The 23,314-nt window shown below is 49.4% G+C and overlaps 1 protein-coding gene across 9 annotated transcripts; it reads right to left on the bottom strand.

The window, feature by feature from the left end:
* Positions 1-15: 15 nt before the first annotated feature.
* LOC308186282 (uncharacterized protein) lies at positions 16-23,084 on the bottom strand (the record flags this gene model as incomplete). 9 transcript variants are annotated; one of them, XM_080608421.1, is made up of 6 exons in its annotated part: positions 19,470-19,658; positions 18,934-18,996; positions 15,248-18,733; positions 14,777-14,851; positions 14,405-14,470; positions 16-4,574 (listed from the first exon to the last, which is right to left on the bottom strand). In XM_080608421.1, the coding sequence occupies exons 3-6, from the start codon at positions 15,354-15,356 to the stop codon at positions 4,462-4,464; spliced, it is 363 nt and encodes a 120-aa protein (XP_080464547.1). In that variant the 5' UTR covers positions 15,357-18,733; positions 18,934-18,996; positions 19,470-19,658. The 9 variants fall into 9 exon arrangements, with proteins under 9 accessions (XP_080464547.1, XP_080464544.1, XP_080464546.1 ...); XM_080608418.1 differs by having other exon boundaries at positions 16-4,569; XM_080608420.1 differs by lacking the exon at positions 19,470-19,658 and adding an exon at positions 19,665-23,084 and having other exon boundaries at positions 3,441-4,569; positions 18,602-18,733.
* Positions 23,085-23,314: the final 230 nt, after the last annotated feature.

Genomic DNA, 23,314 nt, shown 5'->3' with positions numbered 1-23,314 from the left:
TTCCTCCTGAAATGAGGTCACAAGATTGATGTGAGTCTCCTTGCCTTCGGGGTAAGCTTTTTGTGTCAGAAGGAGAGGAATTGTTCCCAAGAGGATGCAGAGACCAGCAGGAAAGGTGGCTGAGGACACCCCACCTAACTTTATACCCCTGAGAGAGATGTCTGGAGGAAAAGTACGGTCATTGTGAGTCCCCTGAGTGGTCAGTGGTTATAACTTTGGTGCTCTGCATCACCTCTGAGGGAACCTCTGCCTCCCTTTGACTCTACAGGGAGCTCTGGGAAAGGAAATCATTAACTTTTGCCCTCCATGCAGATTCCCAAATAATGTCAGAGGAACCTGAGATGAACTTAGCCATGGGAATTAGCTCAATATCGCTGTGACCTCTCTGCAACCCCTTACCAGTTTAAGTAGTTCAGGTAGGAAAGGGACCAAAACTCTCCCAGGACACAGCCCTCTTATCCCAGAAAAACTGCAGCACTGCAGAGACCGATCCCTGATGGAAAAACTATTTCCTGACTCAATGAGCTCTACTGGCAGCGTGTTGGAAGGCCAGAAAGAACAGCTGTAAAGATGCACACATGGGAGATCTGTTCATAATCGGGACTTTAAACAAAGACTCCGGTGGTAAGTTGCAGCCGATGTTAGCAGTGAAGCAAACAGCACAGGGGTTGTGCCAGCAAAGAGCAATTTGCCCAGCAGGGCACTATCGAGACCACAAGGAAACATTAAGGAAAAATAGTCCTGTGTTGGCAGACAAACAAGCACCACTATCCATCGCTTCTTTGGAGAACAGAGATATCCTGAGATGCTCGCCGAGTGCCATAGTGCCCCTGAGTCCATACCAGTCATGTTCAGATGCAGGCATATCTGCTGCAAAGTCCCAGCTCAGGAGTCCAATCCCCTTAATTTATCTGATGCTATAACAGTAAGAGCGAAAATGAACAGATTGCTGCACTACACACGTGGGTAAAATGTACATGTAAATAGTTTGCAAACAACTCCAAGTCCTGTGTTTCTTTGCAGAAATGAATGGATAACAGCTTGCAAATTGACACTACATAAAAACAACCCCAAAAATCCAGCCCTATGATCAGTTTGCAGAAGGCACAAATAAAACAAGATGTAAGTTAAAACTGAAATGATGCTCTCCTGATGTATTTCCTGCTATATGTTCCCAGCCTAACAGCAGCTGGGTTGCAAAGGAGAGGGGATGGAAATGAAGCACAAGAGTTGTCAGATCAGGCTGCTCCTAACCAAGAAGTGCCCGCGTGTGCCATGCCCTGAATGCCTTCCTGAGACAGAGGTGTTTGCCCATCCACGACACTCAGTTCACCAGCAATAGCTCCGGAGGCAGCAGGAGGTCACCCCCTGGTAAAAAATTGATGCTGCTCTCACATGGCGACATGGTGAGCCTGCTCTTGAGTAACACAGCACAGGGGGTTTGTGGGCTCTGTGCCACCGGTGAGTGGTGTAGATGACATTTGATCCTGCTGTCCAAGTCACCTGGACTAAAATATGCCTGGCATAAGCCCAGCGATTGCCAAATTGCCCCAGCTGTGTCTTCGGAATACGTTTGAACCTTCAGAGCTCTTACCAGAAGGTTTACATGTGCCATGCGGGTGCAGTATTTGTTACCTTCTAGTAGGATCCCTAGACCATGATTTTCTCCATCAGTGAAGCACAGCATCATTTTTTTCCCCAGCCCTTGATTTAATGCTTCATCCTTTCCCTCCAGCAATAGCAATAAAGACACTGGTTCAAAACCAGCAGCTTTGCTGTCAGAGGGCCATGAAATTTGCTATTGCATTCTTAATGAAGACACGAGGCTCACACATCGATATTTATCTATCAGCGTATGGGATTTGACAGGAAAACAGATGGCAGAGACCTCAGCACATTGTCCTCTCCATCTGGCTGGCGGGATGTTAAATCTGGATGTTAGTCGAGATGTTAGACTAGCTCTCTCATAAAAAGGGCAGGTGATGAAGATACCACCAGCTCCCAGGACAGGCTAATCCTGTCTGAATTTGCTCTACCATTAACAGTTTTTTTTCAATGCCTAGCCTCCTGTGTAACAGTTTAAGCCCACCACTTCACGACCTGATCTTGATGGATCTAGAGAGGAGAGTAAATGTTTCCTCTGTTACGTATTTCACAACTGTTTGGATGACTGCCGTCTCGCTGGAGCTTTTGGAACGGGTAAGCACAACATCTCACATAATGGGAAACATTCACGTAGCAGCCTTTAAGAGAGCTTCAGTCTTAACCACAGCCAAACAGACCAAGAAATCCTCTTGGGCATCCACTTCCTGGCAGCATGAGGTCAGTTTGGGATGTCCACGTGCAGACCTCAGAGCCCTCGGTGCTCAAAGGGTTCATCTTGTCTCACGGCTGCACCCTGGGACCCCGGATAATGTCCTCAGGGGACAGTGGCACCCACTGCTTGTCATCCTTTTGGGAAGTGACACTTAGGAAGCTGAAGTTTCAGAATCTCAGTTTGCAAATTCTGCACCGAGGAACATCTGCAACCCAGGAAACATCTTCAGAGCTGTTTATAAGAAGGAGCCCATCATCCTCAATCATCCTCTACCATTCTTCCTCTCCAACATGGGCTGACTACGGGATGAGAGCTCCTGGGGCTGAAATCCTACCCTGCCCAAAAGAGAAACAGCAATGCACAGAAGACCTTGCAGTGACCTGCCAGCCCCATCCAGAAGTACAAGAGGCTGCCGGAGGTTAGAGACCAGGGATGCCAATAAAGCCATTATATCACAGCTGGTGGGAGCAGAAAGCTTTCAGCCAAAGCTGAACGTGCCCTGCCAAGCCCCAGATCATGGCTTGCCCCACAGCTGCTCCTGCTCCCACTGGGCATGCGGGGCTCACACTGGAAAAGCAAATGGGAGACTTGGAGCCCCACGGCTGCAAGGGACTGCTGGGTCCACTGGGGAGCAAAGCACAGGAGATGCTTGAGATATTGAATAAAGAAGGCATTCATGTGTAAATTCAAAGGAAAGGGTTGATAGGGATAAGGAAAACCAGGCCTTTCACACAAGGGCAGGCAGAAATGTCCCTCTCAGCTCCCAATGGGTTCAAATCCTCAGCCTCCCCGCCCTTCTCTTTCTCCGTGTCCTCAGATAATGTTTAATTTAATGCAAGCTTCCTCACACCTCTGCCCCCCTTCGCTTTCTCCATGACCCTCCATCCCACAACCTCATCCTTGCTCCCAAATTTCCAGCTTGGTGTTACAGCTGCCCTGGGGCGTTCAGAAGCCACAGAAACATCTCTCCCAAGGTGTTGTGGTTTAACCCGGCTGGCAGCTAAACACCACACAGCCGTTCGCTCACCCTCCCCCCTCCCTCTCTGGGATGGGGGAGAGAAACGGGAAAGTGAAGCCGGTGAGTTGAGATAAAGACAGTTTATTAAGACAGGAATATAATAATAACAATAATAATAGTGATAATGATAATAGTATTAATAATAATAATGTGTACGAAACAAGTGATGCACAATGGGATTGCTCACCACCCGCTGACCGATGCCCAGCCTATCCCCGAGCAGCCGGCCCCCCACCCCGGCCAGCCACCCCTATATATTGTTTAGCATGACGTCAGATGGTATGGAATACCCCTTTGGCCAGTTTGGGTCAGCTGTCCTGGGTCTGTCCCCTCCCAGCTCCTGCTGCACCCCCAGCCTGCTCGCTGGCAGGACAGAGCGAGAAGCCGAAAAGTCCTTGGCCTGGTGTAAACACTGCTCTGCAACAATTAAAACATCAGCATGTTATCAGCGCTCTTCTCATCCTAATCCAAAACATAGCACCCTACCAGCTACTATGAGGAAAAATTAACTCTGTCCTAACTGGAACCAGGACAGATATCCACCCCTTATTCCATACCATTTATGTCATGCTCAGGTTACACTCTTTCCAATACATTCTAATTAATCACCATTTTCATCTATGATATATAGCAATCATGGTAGTGACGACATACAGTATTATATAATAATTAACATACTACAATTCAACTCATGGGCTATTCTCACCCAGTATCAAATCCCCTTGAGGTACACACCGGACCTCCCCATTCTTTTGCATTACCCACCAAGTGCATCCAGGTCCCTGAGCAAAAGCAATTCCACGAATGGGTTTGCCTTTTCCTGAGGCAGGAGTAGCCCAGACTGTTTTACCCAGCATGTTTCTTACGTGCACTACAGGAACTTTATCCCCTTCTACAGTGCGTAACAGGTTTGATTGGGCAGGTCCAGCTCGGTTGGCAGATCCCCTGGTATTGACTAACCAGGTGGCCTTTGCCAAATGTGTATCCCAATTTTTGAATGTCCCAGCACCCATTGCTTTCAGTGTAGTCTTCAACAGTCCATTGTATCGTTCAACTTTTCCAGAGGCTGGTGCATGATAGGGGATGTGATACACCCACTCAATACCATGTTCTTTGGCCCAAGTGTCTATAAGGTTGTTTCGGAAATGAGTCCCGTTGTCTGACTCAATTCTCTCTGGGATGCCATGTCGCCATAGGACTTGCTTTTCAAGGCCCAGGATAGCTGGTGTAAACACTGCTCTGCAACAATTAAAACATCAGCATGTTATCAGCGCTCTTCTCATCCTAATCCAAAACATAGCACCCTACCAGCTACTATGAGGAAAAATTAACTCTGTCCTAACTGGAACCAGGACAACTGCAAAGCCCATCAAGGAGGAACCTCAAAGGTATCAGAAGGGAATCGGTTGGCAGATCGAGCAGCTCGACAAATTGCTCAGAAGGTGTGGAATGTGATGGCTCTGGTACCACTCAAGGTAGGCCCCACTCATCTTAATCTTCCCAAGGAACCAAGATATTCACCAGAGGATGAGAAATTAGCAAATCTCCTAAAGGCCCGAAAGAACTCTGATGGACGGTATGTAACCGCTACGGGCCAGGTAGTAATACCCCCCTTGGTGATGTGAGAAATACTTCAGACAAGACATAATGAGTGTCACTGGGGTGCAGAGGCAATGGTAACATTTTTAAAACGTAGCATTACCTCTACACATATGTTAACAGTGGCAAAATCAGTAACGTCAAAGTGTGAGATTTGTTTGAAAAATAATCCAGTAGCAAGAAAACATGCTGAAATGGGAAGAGTGAGAGTAGGGATAGAACCAGGAGATTACTGGCAAGTTGATTTTGTAGAGTTACCTAGGACTAGGGGATATAGGTATTTGTTAGTAGGGGTTGACACCTTTTCCGGATGGCCAGAAGCCCTTCCCTGTCGCACCAATCAAGCTGAAGAGACAGTAAAATGGTTCTTGCGGGAAATCATTCCGAGGTTTGGGGTACCGTTAGGAATATCCTCGGATAGGGGACCGCACTTTGTTGCATCTGTGGTTAAAGACGTAAGTCGGCTATTAGGAATTTCTTGGCATTTACATACTGCATGGAGACCCCAATCTAGTGGACAGGTAGAAAGGATGAACCAAACTCTAAAGGGACAGATCAGTAAAATCTGCCAGGAAGCCAAAATACAATGGCCACAAGCTTTGCCTATAGCCTTACTGAGAATACGGATAAAGCCAAGGAGTGGAATGGCAGTAAGCCCATACGAGATTATGTGTGGAAAGCCTTACGAATCCCCAGAACCAAATCCTAATATGCACATAACAGGGAACCAGGATGTTTATAATTATGTATTGTCTCTTGGCAAAACTTTAGCTCAACTTCGAAGTGTTTTGGTGTGGAACCGACCGTTGTCACTGGAAAACCCTGTCCACGACATTCAGCCAGGCGACCGAATGTACATCAAAAACTGGAATGAAGAACCCCTGAGAGAACGGTGGGCCGGACCTTATCAAGTATTATTGACTACTTTTACAGCTGTAAAGGTAGATGGGGTGGATGCTTGGATTCATTACACTCGGGTGAAAAAGGTTCCTGAACTGTGGTCAGTGCAAGCAATCGGAGATACAAAACTACAGATGAAGCGCGTATAACCATACAATGTCGGGGTTCTTAACAACGGTAATGACAACAGTAATTGTTTTGTGTAAATACCTTGTAATTGGGCTCCTAGAAATACCAGAAAAATATAAGAAAGAGGAAATATTCAAAGGAGAAAATGTTACTTTGGAATGTGGAATGCACGACGATAAACCAATAACAATTAGCTCTCTACAGCTGGTCTGGGGGAAAATAAATGACTCCGGACAGAGCCAGGAAATAGACATAAACACAACTGGGGACAATACAGGACTGAAGGCTGCATGGAAGGGGAAGGCGTACGTAAGTAATACCCCAGAATTGGGCCTACAACTGAGAGGAGCTACCACCCTAACCCTGTTTAGTGTTACTAATGTCAACGAAGGAAACTACCGGTGCATAGTAACACATGAAAATAGCACAGATTATGGGATAAGAGAAATATTGGTATATCCAAAATTGGATAAAGGGATATTGGTAGCCCACCAAAAAGGATCTAGAAGAAAAAGGGAGGACCAGGTACCATGGACACAAGTGGTACAGATCCCACACGGGCAATCATCAGAGAATTTACTGGTAGGATTGGTTAAAGATTTTGCCATAATGAAAGGAACTGATAGAATTAAAATTCAGTTGGGCATTAGAATCTCTATTTGCACAGGTAGCTACTTATCGAAATAGAGAAACGATTTATAAACTTACAGGACAAGTAAGGCTTTAGAGATTTTAATATCCAACTACAAGCTACAACTAAAATGGTCCTACAAAATCGATTGGCATTAGATACAATGTTATTAAAGGAACATGGAGTATGCGGATTTCTAAAAGATCGTATTGATCATTGCTGCATCCACATTCCAAATGTGACTATTGATGTAGAACATGACATAGAACAACTGGCTCGAGTGGAACAAGATGCAGAACAGGAAGAGAAAGATAGGACAACAAGCTGGTTGGATAAAATTTTTAGCGAATGGAATATTAGTAATGGGGTTAAATCCTTACTGGAGACAGTAATTATATTGGTGATTGTAGGGGTACTAATTTGGTTAACATTTATAACGCTGAAAAGTCTGATTCTAAGGAAGACAACCTGGAACTGGACAGTGATGCAAACCACTGCTCGGCATATGGAACCACATCCCCAATACCCTCCACCGGCCTATAACAACTTTGGATTACAGAGAAAGAATCGGAGGAACCCAGGAGGCGAAATGGAATGAAAACGGAATAGACAGGATCTGTTCCAGATCAAGTGAACCCAACCAGAAGAGCGAATGTAACATAGAGCAGAAGTGGTGGACTTATGAAATGTGACAATCCTAATCTTTGTAATTTTCTTGATTCCTAATTTTTGTTTTAATGGGGTAATGCACCAATTCATCATGAGGAGTAAGGAGGACTCAAAGAATGCTCAGTTTGCAAGACATCTAGATAACTGGGGCCTCTTGGACCCTGGATCAAACCAACCTTGCGGTTTGGACTGCGATCAAGGGCTCAGAGAGGATGCGCAAGAAGAAAAGGTAAAAAGTTCAACTCTGATGAAGACATCTTACTTCATCCCGACGACCACCCGGACGACCACCAGAGAGTGATACGCAAGCACAGAAGGACCGATTAGATAATTAGCATACGAAGCGGGGCTAGGCAGAGCTAGGAAATGAATATGCATAGATGTGTTGTAAAACTTAATGCATATGTAATATTTTAGGAGATAAAAGAGAACTGAGTGAACAAATCGGACGAAATTAGATTTGGGCAGGCATGCCCCTAACTTCCAGCGCCTAATAAAAGCACCTTCATATAAGCACTTTGTGGCTTATGTGTCTTCGTGAATGCTAACAAGATGATCAGGTCCAACCGTTAACCGTGCACCGGTTGACCGTTAACTGAGAGCCTTCTCTCCTTCGGCTTCTGGCCCCAGACAAATCTGAGGGAGGAAGAAGCTGAGGCCTGTACATGGCAAAGGACAGAAGGTGAGGCTTGGCTGTCCCCGAGAAGACAGAGCTTCAGCCCTGTGCCCTCCAACCCTGGGCCCATCCACGGGGAGACAACTCATCCTCACCCCCAGAGGGGACTCCGGAGCTCGACCCGAGCTTTCTGCTCCTCAAAGGAGCCACATGGGAGGAGATGGCCACCCTCAAGTGAGATTTTGCAAATGAGGATCTCTTACCTCTGGTGGTGGCAGCACCTCGGGTCTCCCCTCTGGTTCCAGTTGCTTGTGCCAGCATGTGGCAATCCCAGCCCTGACTCCAAAGAGTTAGGAATTTTTTCTTGTACTCCTTGAGGAGAGCTGAGCCGTAGGAGCGTTGGCATGGGGCGCCCTGGCCAAAATCGGCCATCTGTGCAGGGTCAGGACCTGAGGAGGGCTGGCTGTGGGGAGCCTGGCCTCGGCCCACGATCAGGAAGGGCCCGCGCTTGTGTGTGGCTGCGGCACTGCCAGTTTGAGCAGGGGGTTCTCGGGTGAGCGCTGTGCAGGTAACACGGAATTTTTCATAAGTACAATGTGGTGGAGGCAAAGGTAGCTACCGCGCATGTAGCAACCTCCATATTAGCCAAAATTCTGTTACACTTCCTTGAGGGATCCGAGTTTAGGATCCACAAAGAAAAAAATCTCTCTTGGAGGAAGGCAAATCTTTTTTCTAGAAGCATGCCGAGGTGCGAAGGCAAGGGTAGCTACCAGGCATACACTTCCCTCTAAACTTGGCCAAACTTGTGGTGTCCGTACCCTGAAGGGCTTTGTGGTGCCCTGTGGTGCTTCCTGCGCTGGAGCCCAGCTGGTATCCCAGGGGTGGGAAGTCATTTCACTGACTTCACAAACGAAGCCCTGGTCCTCCAAATTGCACTGGTGCCAAAGTTAACTTCCTACTTTCTGTTCAGGTCCTCTAACAGCGAAGGACAATGCTGAAATAAGAAAATCTTCCCCAACATCCCCTGACATCATAGAGGAGATCATAAAGGAGTTAGAGGAGGCAGCACCTGGTGGGTATATTTCACTCTGTCCGCCATAAGACTTGGGAAGGTGAGGTTCTAAATCCATGTGTAGACACACCATAACCTGCACAGCAGGAAGGGATGGATCAGAGCGGAGACACTCAATTTCACACCTGGCAGGCACTGGTGAGCCTCAGAGAAGGCCGAGAGCCTCTGCTGCCGCTTGTGGGTCACGCCGTGTCCCAGGGGCAGCTGCTAGCCCAGCACTACCATAAGTGGTCCGAGCTGTTCCGTGCAAACATTGGTATCCAGCCAGCAGCAAAGGGCTTCTGCTGAACTTGTGTTCAGCTCCTGCACAGCGCTGCTTGCAGCTGGGCGAGTTCAAGGCAGGAGGCACAGCCCAAGCAGTCCTTGCTGTCTCATTTGCCGGGAGACACATGTCACTGCAGGGGAAAAGCACCCTTGGCGCTTACCTCAGTTTCAGCTGATTTAGCTGTCAAATTCTAGTTGGGTTTCAAATGACTTGGCTGTGCTTCTCCTCTTGTTTGGGGACTGTGGGCTCTTCCCTGATGCCCACGACTGTGCCCACAACATGGTTCAAGAGCTTGCGGCTCAGCCTGATGTGTGTGACTCTTGCCCTTCCCATGGGATGGAGTCAGCATGATGGGATGGACATGCTTCTCAGAAGGGCTGTTCCTGCCTCTGAACTGGATGCAGCTTTTTTCTGTCCTCTTTGAAGGCACGAATTGAGCAACATCTTGCAGTGTGCCAAAAATGCACTATGTGCGATGTGAACAAGAAGATCTCCTGCAATCTCCTGGTCTCGCAGCAGGCCAGATTTTGCTGTCTGTGCTGGTAGACTGCCAGGGGTCGAACACTTAGATTTTTCTTTGTGAATGACATGTTGTTTGGAGTAGTGAGTACCTCCCCCAGAAGCCCAGGCCGTAGCTTCTAAACTTTAGGGATGTCTTTTGAGAAGCACTACCTTTCAAAGATACCGTCCTCGAAAGGAGGAGCGGTTCCTTAGGGTCACACTGTCCTGCTTTCTTTCTAAAGGGCTGGTTAGAGAGACTGTGCCGAAGGAGGTGCTTTGGCGAGGAAGCGGTCGCAAGCTGCCACTCCCTGGCAAAATTACAGGGGCAACACAGGCAACTGCCCCACCAGGTAAAGGCTGTTTCTTGGTCATCCGCTGTCACCAACCAGAACCAGCATGCGTGTGCAGGTTCTTGCCCTGGTACCCGCTCTTGCAGCTCATGTCAGCAGCCAAACCCAAGAGTGTCAGTAGGCAGCAAGTGTTGCAGAGGAAGGCAGGAGTGGCTCCCTGAGGATGGCTGTCTTCCCCGGGCTGTGACAGCATGTGAGAGCAGTCCAGCGGAGGGACGCTCACAAAGCTCTGTGGCTGTGGCTAGAGAGGGGTCACCTCCCAGCGCACCCAGTTCCCAGGGATTTTGGAACCTTGCTCTTGGGGGAACGAGGCCGTCAGAAGCCCATTGAGCAGACGATGGGAAACGGGACCCCTCCTGTGAGCTGAGGCCCAGAGTGATGCCCTGACCCAGTGCAAACAGGGCACTGCCATAGAGCTACTGATGTAGGTGTCGATGTGACAGAAACTTCTCACGGGTCTTTGGTTGCAGAAGTGTCCCCAGGGAGGGCTTTGCCAGACCCTCGGCTGCTTCCGGCGCTGGAGCCCAGCTGGTATCCCAGGGGTGGGAAGTCATTTCACTGACTTCACAAACGAAGCCCTGCTTCTCCAAATTGCACTGGTGCCAAAGTTAACTTCCTACTTTCTCTTCAGGTCCTCTAAGAGTAAAGGATAAAGCTGAAAGAGTAAAACCTTCCCTGAGGTCCTCTCACATCACAGGGAAAATCAGAAAGTACTTCGAGAAGGCAGCACCTGGTGGGTATATTTCACTCTGTCCGCCATAAGACTTGGGAAGCTGAGGTTCTAAATCCATGTGTGGACACACCGTAACCTGCACAGCAGGAAGGGATGGATCAGAGCGGAGACACTCAATTTCACACCTGGCAGGCACTGGTGAGCCTCAGAGAAGGCCGAGAGCCTCTGCTGCCGCTTGTGGGTCACGCCGTGTCCCAGGGGCAGCTGCTAGCCCAGCACTACCATAAGTGGTCCGAGCTGTTCCGTGCAAACATTGGTATCCAGCCAGCAGCAACTGGTGTGTGCTTGCAACTGTGCCCAGAATATGGTTCAAGGAGGAGCAGTTCCTTGTAGTCACACTGTCCTGCTTTCTTTCTAAAGAGCTGGTTAGAGAGACTGTGCCGAAGGAGGTGCTTTGGCGAGGAAGCGGTCGCACGCTGCCGCTCCCTGGCAAAAGAACAGAGCCAGTGAAGTCAACTGCCCCACCAGGTAAAGGCTGTTTCTTGGTCATCCGCTGTCACCAACCAGAACCAGCATGCGTGTGCAGGTTCTTGCCCTGGTACCCGCTCTTGCAGCTCATGTCAGCAGCCAAACCCAAGAGTGTCAGTAGGCAGCAAGTGTTGCAGAGGAAGGCAGGAGTGGCTCCCTGAGGATGGCTGTCTTCCCCGGGCTGTGACAGCATGTGAGAGCAGTGCAGCGGAGAGACGCTCACAAAGCTCTGTGGCTGTGGTTAGAGAGGGGTCACCTCCCAGCGCACCCAGTTCCCAGGGATTTTGGAACTTTGCTCTTGGGGGAACGAGGCCGTCAGAAGCCCATTGAGCAGACGATGGGAAACGGGACCCCTCCTGTGAGCTGAGGCCCAGAGTGATGCCCTGACCCAGTGCAGATGGGGCACTGCCTCACTGGCACTCCTGGGCTCCCGAATTTTGTTCAGTTTTGTCCCTAAGGCTCCGAGTGTGCCTCGAGCAGCGAAGGTGGGCAAGCACCTAAGACCTTTTAGAACTCCAAAGAGCTGGGGGAGCAAACCTGAGACACTGGGCCCTCAGCATTATGGCAGGGAAAACAAAGGATGGAGGGAAAACAAAGCTGAGAGGCAAAAGGGAGGCTCCAGAGTGCCTTGAGTTGCAGTGCCTTTGGCAGATTCCCCAGCTTCTGCTGAACCTCAGGAAGCATTGCGGCCTGAGGATTTTCACTTGCTCAAAGATGCTAACCAAATGAAACAGAACACTTCCTGGCAATGTCAGACCTCCGGTGAGATTACCAGTAGTGCGCAGGACACAGCAATGTCCACAATTGTTCTTGCAGGCGTGGATGGGGAGAACAATGCAAACACTGCAAAGCCCCAAAAATTCCGAAGTTACTGCATAGGAGGCCGTTACTGCATAGGAGGCGCTGTGGCATTCTTGGTTGCCTTCCTGCTTCTGATAGCTGTGTACTTCATGCTGTGTGCTTGTCAGGCGTTGGTGGCAGAAAAACCAGTGAGTTGTTGTTCCCCCGCTCCCTCTCCTCCTCTCCCCCTCCCAAATTCTTTACCGTATCTTTGTTAACATTATTATGTGGCTGCTGCCAGCCAGGAAGCAGTTGTCGTTAGCGTATTGTGAAGTGAGCAGTTAGTTTTTGACCAGACTCTTCTGAAATTTCTGCTGTCCAGTGCTTTAGGTGGCCTCTAATTCCTGGGCATTCTGTTCTGGAGCCCATTTTTCTGTTGCTGGTCTTAGCGAAGCTTGGCCCTTCCGCAGCAAGAGCAGAGCCAGGGACAGCCGTAGGCAAAGCGAGGTCAGGAAGAGAAATGCAGGAGCTGAGAGAGGGTGCCATCGGAGAGAGAAGCGCAGCAGTGCCAGTTCCCCCCCAGCACAAGGCACCCTGTTCTGGGATGCCCTGAATTGCAGGTGTCCGCCTCAGCCAAGGTGTGCCAGCTACTGGGAGCATGGGGATGAGCCCTGCCAGCTGCGGGCATTGCCTTGGAGAGGGGCAGTCGGTGTGTCACAGCCGCACCTGAGCGCTGCCAGCGTGCGTGTCCTCAGCACACACAGAGCTTGTGTGTTTAATTACACATCCCAAAGAGCGGATGGGCAGCACCTCCCCGAACAGGGAGCCGAGGCCGTCACCTTGTTGGGCCAGGGCCAGGGCCGGGCAGGGAGCTGAGTACTGGTCCTTGCAAGGCGCTCTGAAAAAGGGCAGCCGGTGGCTGTTGGGACCCGGTCGTGCTGAGCCCGGCTGTGGACCCCTGTCTCTGCGGGGGCCAGGTCTTCTTGCTGGGACAGCACGTGCAGAGCAGGCAGGTCAGGATGGCTGGCGAGGCGCTGGGGAGGAGACAAGCTGGGGCAGGATGTGGAGGGGAGCAGAGTCCCAGCCGAGGGCACAGGGCACCCTGTTTTCTGCACAGAGCACTGTGTGCCCACAGCTCACGCACAGCCGGGTGCCTGCACCCTGCTGCCTCGCACCCGCCTGGCACCGCAGCCGCAGCACGGCCTCAGCAAGTTCCTGTCTCCGCAGGCGCCTCGCCGCAGCCCAGGCAGCCCAGACTGACACCCGCAGCCGCTCCGTGAGCCCGTACAGGCGGCCTGACCACCGTGGTACGCCTGAGAGCCAGGCCCGACGCCAGCGGCCACCATCAGTGCCTGGAAGAGCGGCCCGCCTGCCACCAGCCCGGCCTCCACGGCCCCCACGCCCGGCAGCGGATCAGTGGAAGGTGCACGACCGGCCCAGCAGCCCCCAGTCCTCGTGGGCACAGACACCGCCCCCACGGCCCCCCCACCCTCCTCCAAGGGCTGGGGCAGGCCCCCCCGGGATGCAGCCTGGGGCAATTACTGACCCCCGGGCTGCAGCTTAAATAAATATTGTGTAATACAGCACAGCAGTCCGGGTCTTATGTATAGCAATACCCAGGAACTGCCTGGCTACCTTCCCTTCCCTTCGCTGATCTTGTTTTGCAAAACTTCTGGGCTAGCTCCAAATACAGAACTGCTTGTCAATACCAGCTGAACACCCCTCCACGTTAAGACCCTCCCAATTTTGGCCCTACTTTGGAGGTAGCTGCATGCCTGCTAGCTACCATTGCCTCCTCCAGGGAAGCTTCTGCAAATGTTTGGCATTCTGCCTGAGAAACATTTAGCTCTGGGTATCAGCTGCAAGTTTGTGGTCCACATCAGGCTGAGGTGTCGAGTAGCCAGAGCCTACGAGAACTGCTGCAATCAAGCACAGAAGAGAAACATTCCCCGTGCATGGTGTGATCTACCTCTTCCTTAGTGACCTGCAGCGACTGGAGGGGGCTCAGGCAAGGATGTGGGACCCAGACACGAGCCAGGATTTCCAAAGCCGCAAAGGGGCCTGCTGAGCTGGAGGCTCCCTCTTGGCCTCTTCCCAAATCCTCTCTCCAGGCTGTGCGCAACACCCCGCAGGGACCACGCCGCCAAAGATGTGGCCCCTCAGGTGTTTCTTACGGGAAGATCTCTGCTGGACACAAAGGAAGACCCCACTGCAGGGGGAGCGTGCAGACCCCGGGAAAAATGATCATCCATGTTTGTCATGGAGAAGCCCCCTGGCCAGTGAGCAGCTGAACCCTTGCTGAGCTAGCTCAACAAACCCTTAACAAACAGCAAGGAAATGAACACGGACAACTTACCACCTGTGGGACCCATACTGGCAGGCTCAGGAGCAGGATTCCATGGAGGCACTTGACCAGTACTGCCTGTGGGCACAAGTGGGATCAGACACAGGTAAGGGGAGCTTCCATTGCCTCTTGGGGCCTGCCTCTTCCTCAGTGACCGGGAGGCACTGGCTGGGGCTCAGGTAATGACATGGCCCAAACAGGAAGAAAAGCCTGGGTTCTTCCCTCTCTGTGGAGAGGGGCAGGGGTGGCATCTCTCCAAGTGAAGAAATATTCAGGGCTCATTTGTGCAAGCCCCCTCAAGGCACAAACGCACTTGGAAGACCCTGAATAAACTATTACAGCCCATTAGCCATCTTCCTTCAAGGAAGCACACTCGCAACGTACCTCGGGGATCCTCCTGAGGCTCCAAACCATGATCCAGCTGAGAAGCTGGATATCGAGAGCCAACATCGTCATCATCTAAAATCAAGCAGAGATGAGAGACGTTGCCATGGCATGCTGTGCTCTCCCTCTTCCCCAGCACCCTGCAGTGACTGAGGGGGCTGAGGCAATGTCACGGGACAAAGATGCAGGTGGAAATTTCCCAAGAGGGGCCAGCGGCCTCAGCCCCACAGGGGCTCAGACCCGGGCTTCTCGGCCCCAGCGCCGCTCCCGGCCCCCCCGGCAGGAAACAACCCCGCAGCAGCCACGGCCCCACCGTGCCACCCTGCGGGGCTTCTGCCTCCTGCCTGCCCCCTGCCCGCGGTGCCCGCCCGGCCCTGCTGCCATCCCGTCCCCGTCCCCTCCATCCATACGCGTGCCGCGCAGCACCATGCCGCCCAGGGTTTGGTGTTGGCCCCGGCCCTGCCCACCCACCTGCTCCCGGTGGTCGCCATGGCGCAGCCTGGGCACCCCGGGCACACAGGGCCACCAGCAGGAGGAAGAGGACGCAGGCAGGGGCCGTGGCTCCCCACACTCGCACCATGCTTCCACCACCGCCGCTGCAGCTGGTGCTGCTGTCAGGACCGGTGCGGAGCAATGCCTGTCAGTCCCAGCAGTCCCCAGATGAGCATCTGCCTTGCCACCCTTTAATGTTGGTGTTGGGTTTTGTTTTTGTTTTGAAACATATGATGCAGGTTATGGTAAACCTTCAGGTAAACCACAGATCAATAGGGAAGAAGTCCCACACGAGGGAAGGCCGTGCTTTTCTTCCAGGCAATGGCGCATGCTTTCATGCTGCATTCGACAAAGAAGCTCTCTCCATTTTGCGCAGTGGCAACAGGCACGACTGCAACACACGCACGTGTAGGCAGCACCTGCAGGTCCCAAACCCTTAACCAATTTTTAGATAGCACCAATTTTTTATGTAGTGGCTTTCCCTTCATCCATAACCCCTTTTTTCCTTTCTTTATATCGGGTGGCTCTCCTCCATTGCTCTCTCGGTCATTTTCCTCCCCAGTGTCTGAGCAGGCACTGGGAATCGTTTCCAGAGGAAGGGTACTGCTGAAGCTACAACATTTACTCTCGGGAAAAAGAGAGTATGTAAAAGAATACATACTTCCTTTCTTTTTTCCTTTTTTTTTTTAAAAAAAACATCTCTGAAATCAACGCTGCGGCCTGGCAGCAAATAACTATGGGAGTAATGATGATTCCTCATCCTCACTGTAACGTTGTAGTTAATCTCATAAAGAAGCAATTTCCCCAGGCAGTGGCCATTTGAGATGGGAAGGGGCAGTAAGAGGAAGTTTTCCTTAGACTAGCTCTTCCCCCAGAACACCTCGCCATCCAGCAACAAATTCAGTTCACCTGCTCCGCCTGATCAGTCAAACGCGCGTCCGACTCCAGCAGTGGTTCTGACGTGGTTCGAGAATCACCTATCCACAGAATATCTCGGGTTTGTACACTCAAATAACGCAGTCTTTTCCAAATAAGGCCCAGAGCTCACACTCCGAGTGCAGCCTAACAGCACCAGAGGGCCGGTAGGCTAAACATTCCCATCCTGGCAACAGTACCGACCCGGGCAACAGCAAGCATCCCTTCTGCACTTTCCTCGTGAACATCAGCATAAGGAAACAGAGACCTCCTCGATCCAAGGTTTAAGAAACAAACACAACGGTCACCCAAGCAGGTTGTTTCCAGCAAACTAACGGAGAAATTAAGGTGACAACCGGGTGCATCCAGAGTTAGTCAGATCCTGAGGGCAGCTCCTTTGGGAAACGGAGGAGCAGCGCGCCAGATGACGGCTACCTTACAGCACACCCCTCAGAGGCACTGCTACGAAAGGAAGGCAGAAGGTTGGAACTCAATAACTCGCAAGGCGCCCGTTAAGGGGGAAGCTTTAATTTCCTCAGCAGAACCTCCTCCCTGAAGGCCGCCCAGGGACTCTTTGCTTCCCTCGGGAGACGGCAGGGACGGGGCAGGGCGGTGGGACGGACGGCCCAAAAGGCCTGAGGAAGGGCTGAGGAGCGGGAGGGAAGGGCAGGGCGAGGGCAAGGGCAAGGGCGGCCCTGGGCCTGACAGGGCACCTTGGGCCTAAGCCCGGGCAGCAGCTCCCCGTCTCACAGGGCCCGGGGGGGGCTGCCTGTAACAGGAGATGCGGGCAGGTAAATTTTACAAGCACTGCATCACAAATACCCTGCAACACCTGAACTACTCACTGGGACAGCCTCCTTCCTCGCCTCCTGAAAGCTCCAGCTGGCAAACCAAGGACAAAATGAAAGGCGGATGTGGAGGACCTCGTAAGATACTATTTTGTTCCCTGTGTGCCCACTGCTGGTGACACGTAATGCCTCCTGTTCCCAAACCACATCGGCACGTTACATCTTTACTACATGCTGAAAGGAACTCAGCAACTTGAACACAACTTAGAATTCCCCATCCCGGCAGCAGGCTGTACAGCTGAAGCTGCTTTAGCCAATAAAGTGTGTCATGCTGCCCCTCAAAGGTTTCTTCCTGGGAACGTCTGCTGTGACACTCCTGACGTATTACTTCTCGGAATGGCAGAACTGCGCTGGGTAGGCCCCACAGCAAGACTCGTATTTCTGTCCTTCCCTTTCAGGAAAGGATCTCCCACCTTGAATTTACTAATTTTCATGATGGTGATACACAAATTGAAGTTTTGAAAAACTGAATGTTGATTAACAGATTTCTAGCACAGCCTGTGCATCAAAATTCATTTCTCTCCATTCAGGTAATCTTAGTTTCTGAGTTACAGTTACAGTCAATTTTTTTTTTTTTTGTGCTCAGAAAAACGAGGGGACTGGTTGTCCCAAGTCAGCCAGGGAACTGATCTTTGGTCGATGCACCAAGCAACTCAGCTCTCTTGGGGAAACTTAAATAGAACAGACAGATCTCCAGACGGATAAAAAAAATAAATCAAGTGATAAAAACCCAACCGACACATCTGATACCCCAGCTTATTGAACAGCACAAGGGTTTAATCTACAGGCTCTGTCCAAAGCAGCAAGAAGTGACAGATTTAATCCAAACCAGTTGCCCGCTCTCACTCTCTGATCTGGAGACGTTATTGGACAGGCATGCGTAGCAGTAACACTTGTAAACGCTGGGTTACTGCACCACAGCCCCAAATCCCTCACGGGCCCACTAAGATACTTTTACTGATTGATCCACAATAAACACTCCCAAAAAGATTCTCAACAAGTTAAACCCCGTTTAGAAAGAATCTGAGGAACCTGTCACTGCAGCAACAAAGGGCTGCAATTGTATGCAAAATCTCCAACACCCTCCTTAGCACCCTGCTAGCTCAAGGACCGTGTGGGGCTTCCGTGCCCTGAACGAGTCCACCCTGGCCGCATAATGCAGATGTAATGTTCGAGAAAGCACATACCGTTAGCGAAACTTATCAGATCCACAGCAAAAAGAAAAGGAAGTCCACAAAGGAAGGACTTTTGACCTCAACATGCAACCCCAGTTACAAATAACTTCCTATCTACCAGCGGGCCGCGTTCCCCTGGCACTCAGTCACTCCGCAGCACGGCAGCCACCTTTGTTCTAAGGATGGCAAATTCTAGTTAGAAACGCTCTGTAGAAGAGTGATGTTGTCCCCTTTTAACATGAGCCGGCCTGCAGCACAGAGAAGGGAAAGAGGGGATTAGAGAGAGCCCAGAACCTGAGAATAATCTCGCGTTTTCAGAAAGTATTTCCTGTGGTTGAGCAGGGTTTTGCCCATCACGGTTGGTACCTCTCAGTGCTGCTACCTAGAAGGCTCACCCAGGCAGGTTTCAGACCGCGCGTCGCTCGGGTTGCACAGACACACGACACACCCAGCTGTTTCCTTGATTTTGTCTTGGAGTGAATCTCCTCTGCGTCGTCCAGCACCAAATTCATGTACTCGTCAAAGCCCTAGAAATCAGCAACAGTGGCAATTAGTTCAGCAACAACACAAACCATCGTCAGCTTTGCTGACCCAGGCTGGACAATGAAGACTAATTGTTAGCGATTTTTTTTTTCCCTTGTGCTAGCTTCTCTTGACAAGAAAAAATAGGATTGTGAATGAGGGAAAACAAACTAACGACGTAACGCGGGGTCGTGCTGATACTCACGATGATGCAGCCTTCTATCCACATGTTCACTTGCTCGGAAAGCCACACCTGGATCCTCGACCTCTGCAGAATGAAGGAGGAGAGTAAATAGGCACACAAACACCGCGAGTAGTTCTGTTCTCTCTCATGTGTTCAGAAATACCCGCTAACCATAGCCGCTAGAGCTCCCAAACACTCCAAGGAGCAACTCTCAGGGGCACTTTCAATTAACAGTCTGACATTTTAGAGTGTTATAGGACCGGGTGAATACTACACGTTTGCTGAAGAACACGTTTCCAGTCACAAGGGAACACTCCTGCACGCCCGGCTGCACGATCCCACTCCCGTTAACACGAGGGGGCAACGCCGCGCTGCGCAGCAGCTCCTTGTACCCACCAGCACGCCGCACAGCTCTCCATTCCCCACAAACCTGCCCCGAGCAACCGGTGAGAGCCGAAAACTCAGCGAGGGGGATCCCCGGACCCTCCCCGCTCCCCCCACCCCTCCCCCAAATCCCCATCCCCATCCCCTCCCCGTCCTCTCCCTGCGCTACTCACGCTCTGCAGGTAGCAGAAGATGAGGTTCTGCGGCGCTGCGTGAAGGGCTCAGCACGGGGACAAGAGCTCCAGGCCCGGAACAAGGCCTCAAGGCCCGGGCCGAGACCCCTGAGGCCCGGGCCGCCCCCCACCCGCTCCCCCGTCGCCCCCCGGCCGCAGGAAGGCTACGATGGGCTGCACCATCACCGTCTGCACCTTCTGGCCCTGCCCGCGCTACGCCGCGGCTACCGCCGCCTCGCTGCTCCCGCCGCCCCTGCTCTGCCGCCGCCGGAAGCCGCTGAGGCCGGGCGGGAGCGCGCAAGGGACGCTGGGATTCTGGCGGACCGCGGGGGGCCGCTCTAGCAGGCCGGGAGGACCGCGTCTCTATGGTCGCAGGCAGGTGGTCTCCCAGACACCATAAAGACACATGTAGCCAGTGTCCAAGACCACATACAAACCGTCTGTGCTACGAATGCTGCCCTGGATGCCACACAGCTGGCGGATCTTGTTGGCCAGAGCTTTGTGGCTACCTCCACATACAGATTTAGTTTGGGATCCTCTCCTCAGATCGCTTCAGGGTAGGTACCTGACAGCTTTGGCCAATGTTCTCGGGTACGTAACCTGAAGGGGTCTGCGGACCGAATCCACAAGCCCCTCTCTCTCTGGAAGAGGCCCAAAAATTTCACCAAGTATGCCTGGGAGGAGGAATGGGTAGCTACTGGGCATGCACGTCCTTCCCAATTTGGCCAGACTTCAGGTAGATACCCCATCTGGGTATGGTCTTTCCAGAACTTCCGCGTGTAACACAGAATTTTTCATGAGTACAATGTGGTGGAGGCAAAGGTAGCTACCGCGCATGTAGCAACCTCCAAATTAGCCAAAATTCTCTGTTACACTTCCTAGAGGGATCCGAGTTTAGGATCCACAAAGAAAAAAATCTCTCTTGGAGGAAGGCAAATCTTTTTTTCTAGAAGCATGCCGAGGTGCGAAGGCAAGGGTAGCTACCAGGCATACACTTCCCTCTAAACTTGTCCAAACTTGTGGTGTCCGTACCCTGAAGGGCTTTGCAGCTGATACCCAGAGCTAAATGTTTCTCAGGCAGAATGCCAAACATTTGCAGAAGCTTCCCTGGAGGAGGCAATGGTAGCTAGCAGGCATGCAGCTACCTCCAAAGTAGGGCCAAAATTGGGAGGGTCTTAACGTGGAGGGGTGTTCAGCTGGTAGTGACAAGCAGTTCTGTATTTGGAGCTAGCCCAGAAGTTTTGCAAAACAAGATCAGCGAAGGGAAGTGAAGGTACCCAGGCAGCTACCTCCCTCAAAAACTGGCCAAAGCTGTCAGGTACCTACCCTGAAGCGATCTGAGTATGCATGGTTTACCTCCAAATGCATGGTTTACCAAAACTTAGCAGTGAACAAGAACTACAGTTTCAGCTTCATTTGAAAAAAATCAAAATTATCAGCAATATACTGGGGTGAGGAAGGTGGGGAAGAGTTATTTTTTAATCCATGATTTTACAAAGGCTTCTGCTGAACTCTATGCTTTGCAATTCATACGGAACAAATTATGTTCCAATACAAATTTGTGTAGCAAAACCAGGAATTTAGTACACAAATTGAGTTGGTATTTAATAAAATAAAATACTGTGACCTATAATATCTTTTTGGTTATTTGAATAAATTTGTTCTGCATTCTCTAAATCTTTTCTGATGTTGTATTTACTATATTACATCATTTTTAAAAAAGTAATAATGATTTTCAAAGCTGAGTTTATGTCAGTAGAGTAAAAACTACTTTTGGCAGGCTGTGCAAGGTAAATCTTAGTACAAATAATGTAACAAGGAAGAATACACACCAGCTAAATAATTGATGGTATGATTGTGAAACCTCTCGTGTTCCACAGGAGTAATCCTATAGTTTTAGAATGCTCTCTAGTAGAAGTAATAGAATTCAAGTAATCCTAAACTTTGTAATCTTGCCCTGAAGGATCATGTTTTCAGTATTACTTACTAGAAGCATGTACCGTGGGAAGATATTTGCGAAGTCTATGACAAGGTAACAGCTGAAGCTAAAAGGTCAACAAATTCCTCAGTTTAGTATGGATGATGCCTGCATTTGCAGACAGTGTAATTGTCTAGGAGTTTACAAAGGTTATGCAACTGTTCACTTTCAGGCTTGAAGGCTTGTATTTTTCTGAGCAGTTCCACATAAAAAAAAAATAAAAAAAATAAAAATATCTTGCAGATTAATAGAGTCAGCTTTTGAGATGCGGAGGATTTTAAGTCCTGATTTTTATTGCAATGTATTTTTCATCTTTGCTTCTTATGGTAATCATTTTTTGCACTAACATCACCACAGAGATCACCGTGTAGGAAAAACTTTGTTCCTGAAAGTCTGTTATGCATTTACTTATTAATAAAAAAACATAGAGATCTTGAATGACCGTGTTCACAGTAATAAAAGTTCAGTTTGTAGCAGTGTGAAGTTCTGCAGTAAAATTATTTTACTGTGTGACTTTCTTGATGGAAATAATGAAACACTTTTTAAGTACGTTGTAAAATTTTTCATCGAGGTAATGGTTGGCCCTGATTTTTTGCACTGAGTTTCATTGCTAACCTATTCCCTCAGTGATGTTCAGTGGAGCTAGGTGAATGTTTCATTGCAAGTAATTAAAGTCAGCTGATATTGTCATCCCACCAATCTCATAATTCTGAGAGACACTGTTAGTGTTCTTGTCTGTATTTGCAACTTATGTCGTGTCTGTTCTTTAATTGTCTGAAAGCAGTTTTATTTCTAATCCCCACAGTGTAGAATTAACCCTTATCCAGACAGAATTTATTGTAAGAAGAAAGAAAGTCCTGAATTCTTTCTGAAGCTTTGATAATTTTAGTTGTCTGATGACTAGTTTGTTCTCTGTTCAGTAGAAGATAAATGTTATCTGAGTGCATACATATAAGACTTAAAATCCATACTGGATCTGAAGTGTTTTCTGATTACAAATTTGACATACACTTTAAAAAATATGTTTCAGTAATTTTCAGAAATTTTCATAAATTTACAAAATCTTCTGACCATTTCTGACTGCACTTTCATTAACTGTTACAAGTAATGAGGATGAGTTCTTGCTAACACAGCTTAGCTTAAATATAATTGATATGCAGTATGTTCTGTACAATCCATCCAATTGACATTGACAGATTAACCTGAAAAACACAGTACTTGGAAGCATAATTTTATGCAAAGTGACAATTTATTTAAATGTAATTACACAAATATTATTTGTATTGTTTGTACAGAGATTTAAAATTAAAATTATAAAATTGTGACTGCAAGTTAAAAGAAACTTGCTGAAAGAACTGGTTCCATTAAAGATCCATGCCACAATACTTTCTGGTCTTTATGTTCTCTTGGTTTGTTCATTAATTGCTCAGAATCTCATGGCAGAAATTTGCTCCATTCCACATCCAAGTGCTTAGTTCTGATCCCCACTGTACACAATATGAGCTTCTGCATAACATAGCATCTGTTTGCAGTTTGTTGTGCCAAAGCCTCTTAAAAATGCATATTTAAGAGTATCAATACCTGATGACCTCACTGGAACTTAAAAATGTGTATTACATCATGTAATTGATCTATGATGTAAGAAAGATAAACCACCTTAGTGTAAGTTGTCTTATCTTAAGAGAAAAGAAAACCAGACATTGTGCATAAACAAATAAAAATAAATATCTGTCTGTGCAAAGGTTACGATCACATTAAAATGTGCCACAGTGATTCTGTATGACAGGAGAATGTGAAAGAATCAGGAGATAAGAGAAGCAGTCAAAAGAATCTCATGTAAATATGTAAATATTTAAGAACATTTCAT

Source organism: Anser brachyrhynchus (assembly GCF_964034855.1).
Source record: "Anser brachyrhynchus genome assembly, contig: SCAFFOLD_149, whole genome shotgun sequence".
Taxonomy (NCBI): Eukaryota; Metazoa; Chordata; class Aves; order Anseriformes; family Anatidae; genus Anser; species Anser brachyrhynchus.
Note: the sequence above shows the minus strand (reverse complement) of the source record. Positions and strands in the feature narration are given on the sequence as shown.